The 15,912-nt window shown below is 30.9% G+C and overlaps 1 protein-coding gene and 1 long non-coding RNA gene across 4 annotated transcripts in view; one reads left to right on the top strand and one right to left on the bottom strand.

Moving 5' to 3' along the window:
- Dyrk2 (Dual-specificity tyrosine phosphorylation-regulated kinase 2) overlaps window positions 1-15,912 on the bottom strand; it is a 123,851-nt gene that overhangs the window by 15,263 nt on the left and 92,676 nt on the right. For all 3 annotated transcript variants that reach the window (XM_076414643.1, XM_076414641.1, XM_076414642.1), the window contains exon 6: window positions 2,481-2,758. In XM_076414643.1, coding sequence (XP_076270758.1) covers window positions 2,481-2,758 — 278 coding nt within the window. The remainder of the gene's footprint in view (window positions 1-2,480; window positions 2,759-15,912) is intronic.
- On the top strand, window positions 1,478-3,698 carry LOC143202827 (uncharacterized). Its single transcript, XR_013007236.1, has 2 exons — window positions 1,478-1,879; window positions 1,934-3,698. It is a non-coding gene; the product is annotated as an uncharacterized LOC143202827 (long non-coding RNA).

The raw sequence follows: 15,912 nt of genomic DNA, 5'->3' as shown, positions 1-15,912 counted from the left end.
GAAATTGCTGATATTCGAACTAGATGAGATTCAGACAAACTTTAGTGTCAAAAAGGCACCAGATCTAACAAGTGGTCATAAAGTTAAATAACTGATAAGAAAGGGTGTAATAAAATTTGTCTTTTCAATAAAACTGTTTTTTTTTTCGGTATTTTTTTCAACTATGTTAATTAGATCAAAAAAGAGTTATAAATATAATCCGAAAATACATTTTTATATTTTATTACCATTTTATTCGTATTTGGAGTATGCTGAGACTTTTTTAATGTTTTTGCAATCTGAACTTATTTTATTTTGTTATACGTCATCCAAATTTGTGACGTCAAAACGTCGCAATGTTGCCGCATTAACTCTGAGTTTTTTGAAAATTCTAATCTGAATAAAATAATTGAACAAAAATATTATGAAATATAATTTATTTTAACATTATAGCATCTAAAATATACATATATACATCTAAAAACTAGAGTTAATTAATAAAGTTAATAATACAGCCGCAATAGTTTATAGATTGGAGTTATAACCACTTATAACTATTGCTTTCAAGAATTTTGCGAACGTCTAGCAACCGGATGACTTTGACAGACTCATTCGTTTACGCGTTCGTACTAATCAGACAGCATTGTGTCTCTTTTAACTAGAATAAAATGAGAAGGACAATATTGTCCTATTCTGAAACGAATTTACAAATTGCGCCAGGCTGTTTAATGTATCATCTTGATATATATATATATATATATATATATATATATATATATATATATATATATATATATATATATATATATATATATATATATATATATATATTCAAATTTATTTCACATATTTTTCTTTTAATTATACAATTGTCTGTAGAATCTTGTAGAAAAAAAAACAAAGTGAACAAAGAAAGAACAATTTCTTGTACGGGGAATATTAATAAGTGTTTCCTGCTGCAGACAATGTCTGCGAGGCAAGTACGTGTTCCAACAGATAATTTTAATTTATTGCGCTAAGTGGAATACATTGTCTATTCGGATTTTAAACAAAAAAGATCTTGCGCGCCGTAGTCACAGCCAACGTTATTCGAGTAATTAAATTTCATGAAGCGTTTATTTCGTTTTGTTAACGGTTTCGAGTTAACGATCATTTCAGATCTGATTAAAAGACAATGGGAATGTTTGACGAATTAGTTGGTACGGTATGTACACGTGCATATAGTTTACGGGCGGCAGTTAAAAATAAATTAAGCCGAAAATAAAACAAAGGTTAATATAAACAATTTAAAATTATATTTTTGAAAAATTACATTGAAATTTGACGAAATAATGATAAATGATTCCTTAAAAAGGCTTATAAAACCGTTGTAAAATATAAGGAATTCCGAAAAGTACTTAATTTTTAACCGACTTCGAAAAAGGAGGGGGTTCTATGTTCTTCTATCTGTTGGGGGAATCGAGGAAAACGCCCAAATTTCAAAGGCACGTGCAAAGTGTTTTATTTTTTTGTGAAATTTTTTTTTATCTAAAATAATCAGATATTTGGGTATAATGTTATTGCTGAGCTGGTGTGACGAAAAATTGGAAGTCCTTCAGTGCAAAAGCCATTCAATTTGCTCTTTAAGCACTAACTATAGTATATAAGACCTCGTAGAAATACTGTAGACCACTGCTTCTATGGTGTAATGGTTGAAGCGGTTAATTCTCAAACAGAGGTCGCGGGTTCGATTGAACAGAGGTTGAACTGAGTATCTTATACTGCTTGGGATCTTTTTCACGCGTTAGGGTTAGGTACAGTAATTGTCCATCGTGTTTTTGTCTTGGTATCGTCTTTCAATTTTCGCTATATCTTCGTGTGGTGTAGTGTAGTGACTAATAGCTCGTGTCGTTCAAGTTTTGTGGAAAAAAATGAAGATGGTAATGCAGAAAACGCATTTTCAGAGATATTCGAGGTGTAATCTTGTGGTAATTCGATGGTTTGTGTTTCCCGAGAAACATTGCTCATGCTGCTTATTCATCAGACGTTAAATATTGTTAAACTTTGATTGAGCCATTAGTTTTCGAATATTACGTCTGACAAATATTCCTTAATAAATTAAATGTGTTTATTTCACCATTTTCACCAAATGACAAATGACATTTATGTAGTACACTTTTGTGTTCTGCATGCGTTACAAAACAGTTTCAATACCCATTGACTGTCGGTGTATACTACAGAAAAACCAAAATACCGCATATATAACATCCATAAACGTAACAAAAATACTTTGAATTGATCTTACACGTTGCTTTTGCATTTTCACACATTTTGAAGCACAATTCTAGTATAAAAACAAGTTCAGAATAATGTTTAATGTGTACATCGCCAGCTTATAGCCGTTATAAGAATACAGTGTTGCCGAACATGAAAACTAGAACCTATCTTGACACACGGATTGATCTCCCTCTCATCTGATTTGCGTGAAGTCGGACGTTGTGCATCAAAAATACTGAACTTACCTCAATAACTCGAAGGTGATACAAAGATGATTCCTAAAATAGAAGTACTCAAGCATATGGATGACGTTGTGATTGGCGTCTTTGTCCTTTTTCTTCAGATGCTCCAGTATCGTAACCTCGACCAGGGCTTGGTGGTGGAAGCGTTTTTTGTTCCTGATAATTTTGATTGCAACGTGCTTATTGGTCATGTGATCGAGGGCTCTGATCACCTGACCGAAACTGCCCTTCCCGATGACCTCCAATATTTCGTATCGGTAGCAGATATGGTCGTGTAAAACCTGAAACAATTTTTTTATTAATAGTATCTTTATATCTTATATAAGTTAACAATAATGTATTAATAACAAAATATTATTAATACATACAAATAAATTGTAGAATAAAGTTATAGTCTATTCAAAGTTTTTTGTACATACGTCATCAAGATGTTTAATGTATTACCTGCCGCAATTTGTAAATTCGTTTCAGAATCAGACAATGTTTTCCTTCTCATTTTATTCTAGTTAAAAAGAGACACAATGCTGCCTGATTAGTTCGAACGCGTAAACGAATGAGCCCGTCAACGTTGCCCGGTTGTCAGACGTATGCGAAATTCTTGAAAGCAATAGTGATAAGAGGTTATAACTCTAACCTAAAAACTATTGTGGCTGTATAATTAAATGTAATTTTTAGATGTACTATAATGGTAAATTAAGTTATGTTTGATAATATTTTTGTTTTATTATTTTACTTAAACACATTGCGACGTTCTGACGTTAAAATATTGATATATTGATATATCCATTAAAAACATTTTTATCGATTTTTTGAAAAACATATCGATATACATATAGACATACATCCCTAGCATAAAACCAATTTTTTAACAGTTAAATAAAAGATAAGTAAATCAAAAAAATCGAAGCATGCTAAAAATGTCAAATGTTGGAATGTGAAATGATGGTTGGCGAATGGTAAGTAAGTAATGTTTCTTAGGGCCCCGAGCGAATTTTGTGTTTTTATTTTTGGTAAAAGCTTAGTAATCCCAATTTCTATTTTCAAATAAATGGATTTTTAATTGTCTTTATGGTATATTATCATTATAAATTAATATTTTTGTGAACTATGTTTGTTACAGTCATGTAGCTTATCAGTGGTGGTGTTTTGGGCATGGTGAGTTCGAGCTAGTTCATTCTTTTTCCTCGGATAGCCATAATAGGAATTCATTTCACGAGATCGCATGTTACGGGTGCATCTGCCCGCCCGTGTTAAATTACCGAGAACAATAATTAACGGCGACCCAATTTTCCGTACCCCCGCCTCGTAAAATATTTCCTATATCCGTCGTTTTGCGGATTCCTCGTGGTTTTCCCTCCTCGCCGCCACCATTGTTCCCGCGACATAATTGGAATTGAAAATTTACGTTGCCGGCCCGAGATGTTTATTAGCTCTCGGTTTTTGATTTAATTTACCGTGGAGCGATCAACATCGCGTGCCCGAATGGGACATGCTGCCGTTGCAACAATTACGATCGGGACGTCGTACTTCCTAGGGGAGGAAAAGTTTTATCGTTTATTTTCGGCGTTTCTCAATTTTAATTTATTATCCGATAGGAGTTCTTCGAAACGATATATTTGATAAACGTTTTACTGCTGGTTCTAATACGCCTTTTTATCGTTCGTTTGTTTTACGATATCGTTTTAAGGTTTTGATAAAACAATTGCCGGTGGCTTACGAATAAAGGGTCACGCGATCTGTATTGACAATAAATAATTGATAACCACACATTGAGAAAATGAATATACCATTTTGATAAAAAAATAGTAAGATATCTAATTAGTAAGTTGTTTTTTTTGATATTTTAGTCTCTTTTAAAAAAATCAGAGTTTGTCTGCATTGAATGTTCTGCTTAATATGGGCTCCAAATGGCATTTGACCAACTAGCATTTCACCAATTTAGAGATCGTCTCAGAAGGCATCCGGTCTTACCTAGCCTTGTTACAAAGATCATTTTCCTTGTCGGATATTTGCACTCTTGTCGCTTGTATAATTTTTATTATAGAAAGTCACAAATATACATTTACGACACTGCTCCAGCGGGATTCGAACCATATTCAGGACCGTCCTGTCGCTTTGACTTTGGCACACCCGCAACCATATTTTACGCGTCCGAATCACGGAGGTAAAAAAATTACAGATTTCTTTATTCTTTCCTTTTAAGATATTGTAACAGGTTATATTTGTTCTTCTATTTTGTATATAATTGTAGGGAAATTTGTTGTGTTGATGCTATTTTATAGCATTTAAGTTAAATATTATTTATTTATGTGCAAATTCATAATATCAGTATTCGAAAATAATATATAATATTTTTTAAAGGAAGTAAAATGAGAGATCTGGAAACTGAAAATTATAGTGTATGTTTCTTTGCAGATTCTTTTGAAACAGAACCAGATTACATAACACCGAAAAGATTAAATATTACCATATATACAGGTAATCTTGCAAGCACCATTTATTATAAGTATTTTTAAAAATAATAAATAATTAGGTTGATTGTCCTGGTGAATGGAAAAATAAAAAGAGTTGCAAAGGGTAAAAATTAAAAATTTTGCATGGCTACATATAATGTGAATAGCATCCAATTACCCTATAAAATATATGAAGAAGAAAAGGAGGTCTCGTACTCAAAATTGTAATAGGCATTTACTATATTCAGTAAATTCAAATATTTTATTTTAGGCATAATTTGGACAAATACATTTTTAGTTTACATATCTTTATTTTATAACCTTTAAGGCAATAATAATGTTCAATTAGAAAATACCTTATTAGTCGTCAGATTAGATTTTGTTTTTTTGATGTATTTTGAAAATTTTTTATACAGATGTTAACTAGAATACAAACAAAATGTTTTATTACAATTGTATTTTTTTATTTCCCGCTGTAATAAATAAATCCGCTATGAGCGCTCTCGGGTGGCTAGGACGAAGAAAATTCGGTTACAACTTTATACACGGGAGATCGCATTCCAAGTCTGTCTGTTCTGCGGGCTTGACCACTGCACCAACCAAGCCCGCTATTTTACAAAGCATTTCCAACGTTCTTTTTAGTTTTTAAAACAGTTTTTGAGTTTTGAAATTTTCTTAATGGGCTCAAAGTAACGTCTTCAAAGGAGAAAAATGCAAACAGGGCTAAATCAGGTGAATAGGAAACATATCTAGCAGTATCTGGTTTCTAAGGTTTCTCTATTAAATGGTGAAACTGTGATAGGAGAAGTTAATAGCTCTTTATAGGCATATAACAAGTTAAAAACAGGGCACAATCATAACAGCGATAATAAAATGCTTATTTGTGTTTCAAATAATATAAAATACTGTAAAATATTATTTATTATAATATATAACACAACTAACGTTGGAAGAATAATAATTTTATCATTTTCATATACAGTTAAGATGATCATATGTACCCCTTTATATATATATATATATATATATATATATAATAACCAATAAAAAAGAATAAGAAAGAAAGTAAAAAATTATTATACTGGGTTGAATTATGTTCATTTTTTCTTATTTCGTATTTTAATATTCGAAAACAGTAAGAAAAAAATTAATAACAACTCCGACATCTGTTATTTTGTATAATAAAAAAAAATTCTCTGCCTCCTGTTATGTAGTTTAATCTTTCACAAATATTTATATGATAGCAAATGCAAATGATCTCACTCATGGGGAATAGTACTTTAATATTATAACAGTCTTTTAAAAGGGGATATGAAACCAACTCTTAAGAAATTAGGTTAAATAGACAACCAGATGGAAATGATGAAAGGGAATGTCGTAATCTTGGTGCCTAAAACAGACACGGAGGTTGTTATATTTATACTATTGCATTAACAATTTATAGTTATTTGTTTCGATAGTGACATTTCGACATTTAATACATGGTAATACATTAATAACGAAGGTGTTGTGTATTTGTCAATTTATTACAGTGTTTTATAGGTTGTAGGTTTCTTATTTAGGAATAAAATTAAATATTCGTGACAAAATAACTATATACTTATTTATTTGCAGATATTATTAAATAATAAAGAGAACAGTTCAGTTTAAGGCATTTACTGTCTATTTTCTCGTAGTAGGCACTGTTTTTATACATCAAGCGCACTCTGGATAGGAGGAGCTTGACGTTTTAAAATTGATCAATGTTTATTTTACTTAGTTATTATTCAAACACTTAGATGCTCGTCGGTGAAAGTTTTCTTCGTGGTATTAATAGCATCATCGTTCTCGAGCTTTTTAGTTTCGGAGCTTGTCCAACACAACATATAAGCGTTGTTTATTTTGAAAATAATTGGGATAGTGTGCGTGTTTTTTGTCTCATTAGTGACAGAAAACCTTAATCTTAAGCTGCCCCAGCCTGTTATAATTAAATAGTCATCTCCGGCTTAGCGTTGCGTTTTGTTAATGCAGTGATCTTTATCGAGTATTTGCCTTCCTTCTAGTGATAATTTAATAGTTGTTTTATTTCACATGTTGGAGTGATTTTATATTAAATTTTAGTATAAATTACGTTTATTATAAATATATAGAGACGAACATGCTATACTGACCGTGTTTATTTATCATAATTTTTATGTATATGATACTCCGAGGGAAGATTATATTATTAGGTTAAATTATGAATAGAAATTGGGATACTTTGCCCTCTCATTATTTGAAAAAAAATATTTCATAATAATCATAGATAGAAAATACCTAATACCAACTAACCAGTTTGGGTTTATTAATAAGCATTCAACAATTGACCAGGTCCACAGAGGTTATTGAAAAAGCCAACGAAAGTAAAAAAGTATGCTCAGCTATATTCTTAGGTGTAGAACAAGCATTCGATAAGCTTTAGCATGAAGACCTTGTTTATAAACTACAGAAAATTTTATCAAAACAACACACCGATCTACTAATATCGTAAATAACAGACAGAATGTTTAGAGTTAAATAAGGAAGTGTACTACAAGGAAGTGTATTGAAACCAATGCTTTAACTATTCTACACTTGTGATATACCACAAATGAAGAATATTACGATGGCTACATTTGCTGATGATACAGCGATTATAGCTTTGGGATACAATCGTGAAGAAGCCACACGAAAATTGCAACAGGCAAGAGGCACTAAAAATAATTGGACACAAGCTTGGAAAATAAAAATTAACGAAAGTAAATCTACGCATTTACAGTTCACCTACAATCACACCGTATAACTACCAATAATATTAAATAATACTATCATTCCATATAGTAATAACGCTAAATATCTCAGAATGAATCTTGATGCAAAACTTCGCTGGAAGGAACATATAAAGAAGAAAAGAAAAAAACTGGAATTGAAATATAGGAAAATGTATTGCTTAATTGGAAGAAAATCACAAATATCAGTACATAAGAAATTGTTATTATATAAGCAAATACTGAAAGCTATATGGACATAAGGAGTTCAATTATGGGGATGTTCTGTAAAGAGTAACATAAACAAAATACAAATTCTTCAGAACAAGGTCCTGAGATGAATTGTGGACTCATCCAAATACTACAGGAATGACTACCTACATCGAGACCTTCAGATATCTACAGTCAGTCAAGAAAGACTCCATTCTCATGAGAATATTGCAGTATTAAAATTTTTGGATACCACCAGAGCAGGACACAGACTCAAAAGAATCAAACCATCTCATGTTGTATAGTGTCCTGTAGTGAGGTGCATATAATAAAAAATACAGTAGTGATATGTATAAACATTATTTCATCAGAGACTACTAGAGAGAATTAGTAACAATGTAATAATTAAATAATAAAAAAACATTATGAGTATAATTAGTAAAAATATGAGGAAAGAGAACTAAAGGGAATTTTATTTAAATTAACTTATGGTTGCAAATAATCTTTTAATGATAATTTACACGACATTGTTCATTCAGCACAGGATAAAAGTTGATTGTGGATCTGATAGCGTAACATAAATAAAGTGTTACTCTTTATTGAAATTGACTTGAAACTTGGTATTACAAGAACTTTGTTCAGAGAGATGCCAACTTAACTGCCACTATATTACATTTCTAGATATTCATTTTAAATCACGACACCAATTCAGGGCAACCGATTTCTTATACTTACAATTTTATCATTTGATTAGTCAATAACTTTCCCGTGTAGTTCATTTCATTCAGATTTTCTAAGAGCTTCTGTATATATTCTATGATGAACGAACAACTCAACTTGTAAATATATATTTTTATGTTTTGCTCTGGACAAAATGTGTTAATTTAATTGTCCACGTTCTTCAATATTTTGATTTAAACTAATTAAAAAAAGCCAGTGTTTTGTCTATACTGTGAGATTTAAATGTAAAAAACTTTGGTGATTCATTCAGATTTCTAGAGTTACATGGATTTTAAATGCTTTCTTTTGATTATAAATAACATAAAATAGCACATTATTTTACTGAATTTATATAATAAAATACGCCAGTTTTTTTACATCTTACGTATTGATTAGTTTTAACTAGTTTTCTAGAAAACAATAGCCAATTTATCAAATATATTTGTATTAACGCCATCTGTCCATAACATATATACAAAAATTAGCGTATTGATAAATATCGCAGCATATATTTAATTATATATTCCCGGAAAATTAATGATCTGCTTTGCTTTATAAAAATGGTCTGATATAAGGCATATATTTTTTGCTATTAGGTATACAAATAAGTTTCCACAGCTGGACAAAGATGTCACTAATCAGTTATGTTTTCATTATTTCAGGAAAATCATAACATTGGACATCTGTTTACAGACATAACTCTGAAATATTAGCATCTTTTTCTAGTTATATTTAAGTTCTGGTTCATATAAGTGTCGTATGAACATTAATTTAAAGAAATATATAGTGGATGAGAACCAAATGCTTGTACATGGTAAGGTTGACTTAAATGGTGGATGTGGATGAAATCGTTGATAGATTCCTTTTTGGGAAAAATTAGTAGCCAACTGTGAATTAATTATTAATATTTTCAGTAATTTTATTTTGAATTTTGGTCATAAAAAAATTGGACTGAACTATTTTGTACTTATGATATCAATTGTATACTTATGTACATCAATTATTTTTGTTAAATAAAGTTTTTGTTCTTATAATGGCATGGGAAAGAAGTAAGTTCACTTTTTTCAAGTTATTATGAGAGATGCTATTCATATTTTATGTGCTATTTTGATGACTTTTTTTAACCTTTTATCATTTCTCAGGCAAAACCATATAGCAAGCTATAGAATTTATGAGATTTATTGATGAAGAAGAAATTTTTACACGCTTATTTTAAACATTATCTTCTGGAATACTTACTTTCAACGCGGGATAATTTTTGAATGAGTAAATGATTCATACCTGTCATCTTTCAAATGTTTAATAGTATGGCTTCTTTGATGCTTCTTTGATTAAGTTTGATGAAATACTTTCTGGTTTTTTTTTAAGTTCAGACACTGATTCTTCCAGGTTCTTCCAGTTCAAAAACATCCAGTAAAAATGTTTTGAGTCTTTATCTTAATAAGTTGTTGATAGAGAACCTATTAAAGGAGAATTAAAATACTGGACCAAATTAAATTAAAGATATCCGGGGATTGCTATCGTCAAGGAAGTAATACTTCAAAGTTTAGACAAAAATTAAACTGTTATATGAAACATTATAATCACCTTAAGCTATTAGAATAAAACACTGAATAATGTGATATCTTTAGTAAGATAAAAGAGCCATCTTCATTAAGATCATCATGCACATTCTACATCAGCTCATCATAAGACATACTGATAATAAGTCATGACTGATATCACTAATAGCTACACCTTCTTGTTGGCAACCAAATAAGAAGACTCAACAAAGTTAGCTATTTTAAATTAATTCTTATTCTTAATATTATGTACTTTGAGTATATGTGACCTTTCATTGATTATATACCAGTCAATCAGGAGTCAATAATTTTTTAATTATAAAATATCTAATAACTAAATAATAGGTTAATTTTTTCTATCGATTTTATAATGAGGCAAATTAGTCGATATCCCACGTAGATACCATAGGATTTGTTGGTGTCCAACCTTGAAATCACCGAAAGAAGGAAGAAATACCTAAAACCGAGCGCCTCTGTTTTATTTCCTTTCATCGTCATCTAATCGCGTGAGGTTGGTGGCGGTCAGGATGCATTTTGAAAGGCCATCGCTTTTCACGCACCAACGTGTACCGAATTGCGACAACGTCGCTGATTCGCGACCGATCCGGACAACGTTACGCTCAATTCGGTCGGATTTTTCAAAATTCTGATTGCACCACGACCGGATCTCGATTTCGTTTAATTATTTCGATGATAGATGAGGATATTTGTCTAAAATACCTGCATATTACTTCTCTCAAAATATCCTCATAACTGAATTCATATTAGGTTCATATGGTTTTTAGTATTTGCTTTTACAGGAGCAACTTAAGTATAGATAAATTAGATTTTCTCTCAAATACTCAATATATATTTTGTATTTTAATTCGACTTCATCCCAAAGTACTTAGCGTTATTACTGTATAGGAAAATAGAATTCGTATTTATTGGTATAGGAACTGAATATATGTCTAGGTTCACTTCTTTATATTATTATTTGCGTGTTGCAGTTTTCTGGCTATTTCTTCTATATTGTCATCAATAGCAAGTTTGGCAGAGTCATCAACAATGTAGCTATATAATAGAGTAGATAAAGAACAAGGCCTAAAACACAATTGCTTTTAGTTCCTTCATTGTTGAGTAAGCATATTATTGTTTAACTCTACACATTTTAGCTAATATGTAGAAGTTTAACAGTTAAGATGTGTTAACTTAAGTGTTGATTTGGTAAAATTAGTTTTAATAAAGTTTTTATCAACAACATTGAGAAAATTTTTTTGAATATATTGAATTTTCATTGTTGAAGAACTATAGTTGGAATTATATGGTGGACCACGAAGAAATTAAAAATTAGTTTGTTGAGATAAAATAACTATTTTTATTCAAAGAATATTAGCGGCAGATAATGAGAATTGTTAAACTAGCAGAGTCAAATTTAACCATAATATTGCACAGGAAAGTGCAGGTACTAACTAGCCTCACTAGTCAAGGAGATAGTGGGAAGAACTTCGTATTTATTGAACAGCTATTTAAAAGACAATTTTATTGAAGTAATCATACAAAAGCACTAGAACAAGTTATAAAAATGTTCTAAAACTATATGGCTTGCAGCTTGTGGAAATGATAAGAAGTCAGTGCTTAATATTGTATGTTCAGACGAGATGTTATATTATGTTGATTAGCCTTGATTCAGTTGAGATTTGTGGCTGAGGTTTTTGTTAAATATATCACTTTTTGCCAAGACATCAAAGAAATTTCTATCGAGATGTATTTTCATACTATTTAACATAAATATAAACACAGAAAATATTATCTAACCAGTACTCTTGTAAGGAACAATCTATGTCACTTCTTCTGAAATGACAGCTAGAGATTCCTGAAATTCCTGTTTCATGCAGGATTTTCTAACCCTTCTTCCCAGATTATTTCAACCTGTCTTATCTTTCCTATCTCTAACTAAGTTGCTTTATCTCTATATACTCTTGTATACTATCACTTTTTATTCCCAGATGTTTTAATTAATGTACTTGTTCTATCACTATTTTTTTAATTTGTATATTTATTAGTTTTCGCTTTGCCATAACCACAGCTTTTGCTTTACGTTTTTTCAGCATCATTTCATATTCTTTTAGTACTATATACCACTTGCTTAGGGCTTCCTATAGGTGATATAGTATCTCTATTGTTATCAGTACATCATCAACAAAAGCTCCTGTCAACATTTCAGTTTTTTTCCATATTCCTATTCCCTGACTATCTATCTGTTCATCATTTTGTCCATAAATATTATGAACAAAGTTGGACTTAGCAATCTGCCTAGTATTGTACTGCTTGAGATCTGAAGGTGGTTAATTTTATTGTTTTTATTTATTGTTTTAAATTACAGTATTTGAGTTTGTCCCATATAATTCTTGAATTGATCTTATAATTTTTCTTATTTCTTTTTACTGTGCTATACCTTTTAGGTGTTTCTATGAATTATTGTTTATATGCTCATTTTTACATTTGTGAAATACATACTGATTAATTATATATTAATCTCGTACCTGCATTGCTTGCGTATTAATGCAAGTACAACAGAACAGTAGTAATAAATAAATTTGTAAATTAAGATTGTACTAAGCATATCTAATGTAAGATGTAATTAATAAAAAAATGTTTACATACATTTTGGAGACATTTTATTTTAAGTTTTCTCACATTATGCGTTATACTAATTATTATGCTGTATCAATCTTCAAGATAAAATAACACTGAAATTCTATTTACACTGGAAATAACTTGGTAAATCCAATAAACTTTATACATCCAAATGTACTTAAGCGAGTGATTCCTTGACATTCCATGTAAATATTAATAGACCCATCGTTCTCAAGATACCTTAATTTTGGAACATGTCGAATCCGATGCATCCAAGTTATTTATTTTGAAAATAATTGGTTAACGTCAGACGTAGCAGTCACCAGAGACGTCCGCAGCGTCGACACAACCCACAAAGGCGCGTGAGAGTTTCTTCCGCAATCTAGATTGCGTAATCGATCGGATAGCGCGCTCTTTTCCTGTTTCTCTTTTCGTCTCGATAGCCGCGGAAAATCTTAATAGTAGATCAAGGCTTTCCTCGGACCTTCTTATGATACCACGTGTACTAATTAAGGATTATCTCCGAAACGGATCTGGTTTCGTTTTTGTCGTTCTCGCGATGATTATATCATGGATGGTGGACCGACCCCAGTTCCGAGTTAATTATTTCTATGAATATTCAATATCGCTGAATGCTACGATGATTCATTGTTGTTATGCGAAGGTAAATGAGTTGTTGATGGGACGCTAATAGAGTTTTTCCTCTGGTATTGTGTTGTAGACAATATTTTGTGATGTCTTCAGTGTTAAATTAAGTCCTCTTTCCTCCTTTCCTTTCTCTCCTTTATAATAATGAATTGAATATTTGACTAAAAGTAATTTTATTTTAAATTTATATTAGGCGATTCAAAAGAATGTTTATATTTAGTGGATTGATTTAGAAAGGGCAAGCTCTCTATAGAAAAATGATTATTGATTGTTAACAACACAATTTATAGTATGTATAGTAGTTAATATATATCGAATCGATCACTCGATAACTATTCAACAAATATTCTACAACAAACAACAATCTACAATCTACAACACTTATATTTGTTGAAGTATTTTTAAAATAGAGAAATAGTTAAATGTAAACGAAATTATTTTCCATGAATAAAAGAAATTTCTACTTCAATCTACTATTTCTTATATATATATATATATATATATATATATATATATATATATATATATATATATATATATATAAGGGATCAATTATGGGTTTATTACCACCAATTATGGGTTTATCTGGACAGGACCTACAGTTTAATGTGGGCTCCGAACCACGGTCCTCGGCATTAAGCCTACCGACTGACAAGTGACCAATTTAGAAATCATCCCAGAAGACATCCGGTCTTACCCAGCCTGGTTACTGGCATGACTGGGATCATTTTCCTTGTTGGATTTTGCACTCTTGCCTAGGACAATCACAAATATATTCATGACCATGGCCTAGCAGGATTCGAACCCGCGACTATCGCAACAGTAAGTAGACCGTTATGTCGCCTTGAGCACTGCGCCAACCAAGCTCTGCTCTTTCGATTCATTCATTTAGTTAATCTTGCCTAAAGCAAAACAAATGAAGAGGGATTCTGTAGCTTGCAGTTTGGATTCGTTGTATTCCAATAGTGGTAGAAGATGAGTTCCGAAATCCGAAAATAAGGTATTGATTGGCGATACATGCTGAAAAGCGCTGAATTGTCTAGTTGATGAGGCCTGGCTCATATCGTGGGGTTCGTTTGTTGGTTCGTGTGCTTCTACCGATTGAATTTTGGAAGTTTGCAAAAAGTATTTCTGTGCTTCCAAATTAGAATACTAGGGAGATCAAAGGGGAAGAATATTAGATGAAGAGAGAGAAATATTTCAATAAAGAGGGCGTTTAGTGCATCAATAAAGTGACAAAAACCTCGGATATTTAATGTAAAATTATAGTTTTTGTTTAAGCTTTCCCACAGGTATAACTGGCCTGCTCCCTATTTTTTTTGGGGCATTTTTTAGAATGTTTTGGGCAATTCTTTGAACTTTTCAAATAATATACATTTATATTATCTATTTTACTTAGATTCTCTTGTGTATCAATATATGAGAATAGACTAGTTAGTGTAAGGGAAATAACAAAAAAATGTAAAAGTTGTTTTGTAATTTTTTTGTGTTTATAAACTACTCATAGTTTTATTACGTTTGACCATTTATGGAACCTAAATGTGAAAAGTTAAAAAGTAATTTAAGGTATTTACTTGGCGACAAGACGGTACTCCTAATGCTCCTATAATTGCGGGTTCGAATCCCGCAGGGCATAGATTATGGACATTTTATGTGCGTGGTAGTTTCTCAGTGCTAGCTGGGTTTGATGCCAAGAAATGTGATTAAACCAATTCAGATAATTCCTTGTTGGTAAAAATAGAAACAAATAATTTAATATCCTAACATTTGGTTACAGGACCTTTATTTTTATTAATTCCTCAATATCTTCCAGGATTCAATTAATTTCTTTATTAAATCTTGTGGAATTAATGCCAACATTTGCATACTGGATATTGAGGAAGCGAATCAGTCATTATGGAAATTTCATACCGAAATTTCTTATCGGGACAAAGGCTAAAACGGATATTACATAACTATTTGGTTAAATTGCAAATAAAGAGTGAACGAGATTACCAACACATGATTAACACTGGATAGCGGGAATGAGGGATGAGTCAGACATTAGAAATTTCTGATACTATAATTTTTCGCGAAGAATACCTTAAAGCAGATGTTACATATAGTCTATTCAAAGTATTTTGTACATACGTCATCAAGATGTTTAATGTATTGCTTGTCACAATTTGTAAATTCGTTTCAGAATCAGACAATATTTTCCTTTTAATTATATTCCAGTTAAAAAGAGACACAATGCTGTTTGAAAGCAATAGTGATAAGAGGTTTTAACTGTAACCTATACACTATTGTGGTTGTATAATTAAATGTAGTTTTTCTAGATAGACTAATATGTTAAAATAAATTATATTTGATAACATTTTTGTTCAATTATTTTATTTAGATGAGAATTTTGTTGTATGTTAAAGCCAAATGGCAATATATATAGAAGTATGTACAAAATTAATTTGAATAGACTATA

This window comes from Rhynchophorus ferrugineus, unplaced genomic scaffold (genome assembly GCF_030347505.1).
Source record: "Rhynchophorus ferrugineus isolate W39M unplaced genomic scaffold, kcgeb_rfMv2 rfM9, whole genome shotgun sequence".
In the NCBI taxonomy this organism is placed as follows: domain Eukaryota; kingdom Metazoa; phylum Arthropoda; class Insecta; order Coleoptera; family Curculionidae; genus Rhynchophorus; species Rhynchophorus ferrugineus.
This window is presented reverse-complemented; position numbering and strand designations above follow the sequence as displayed.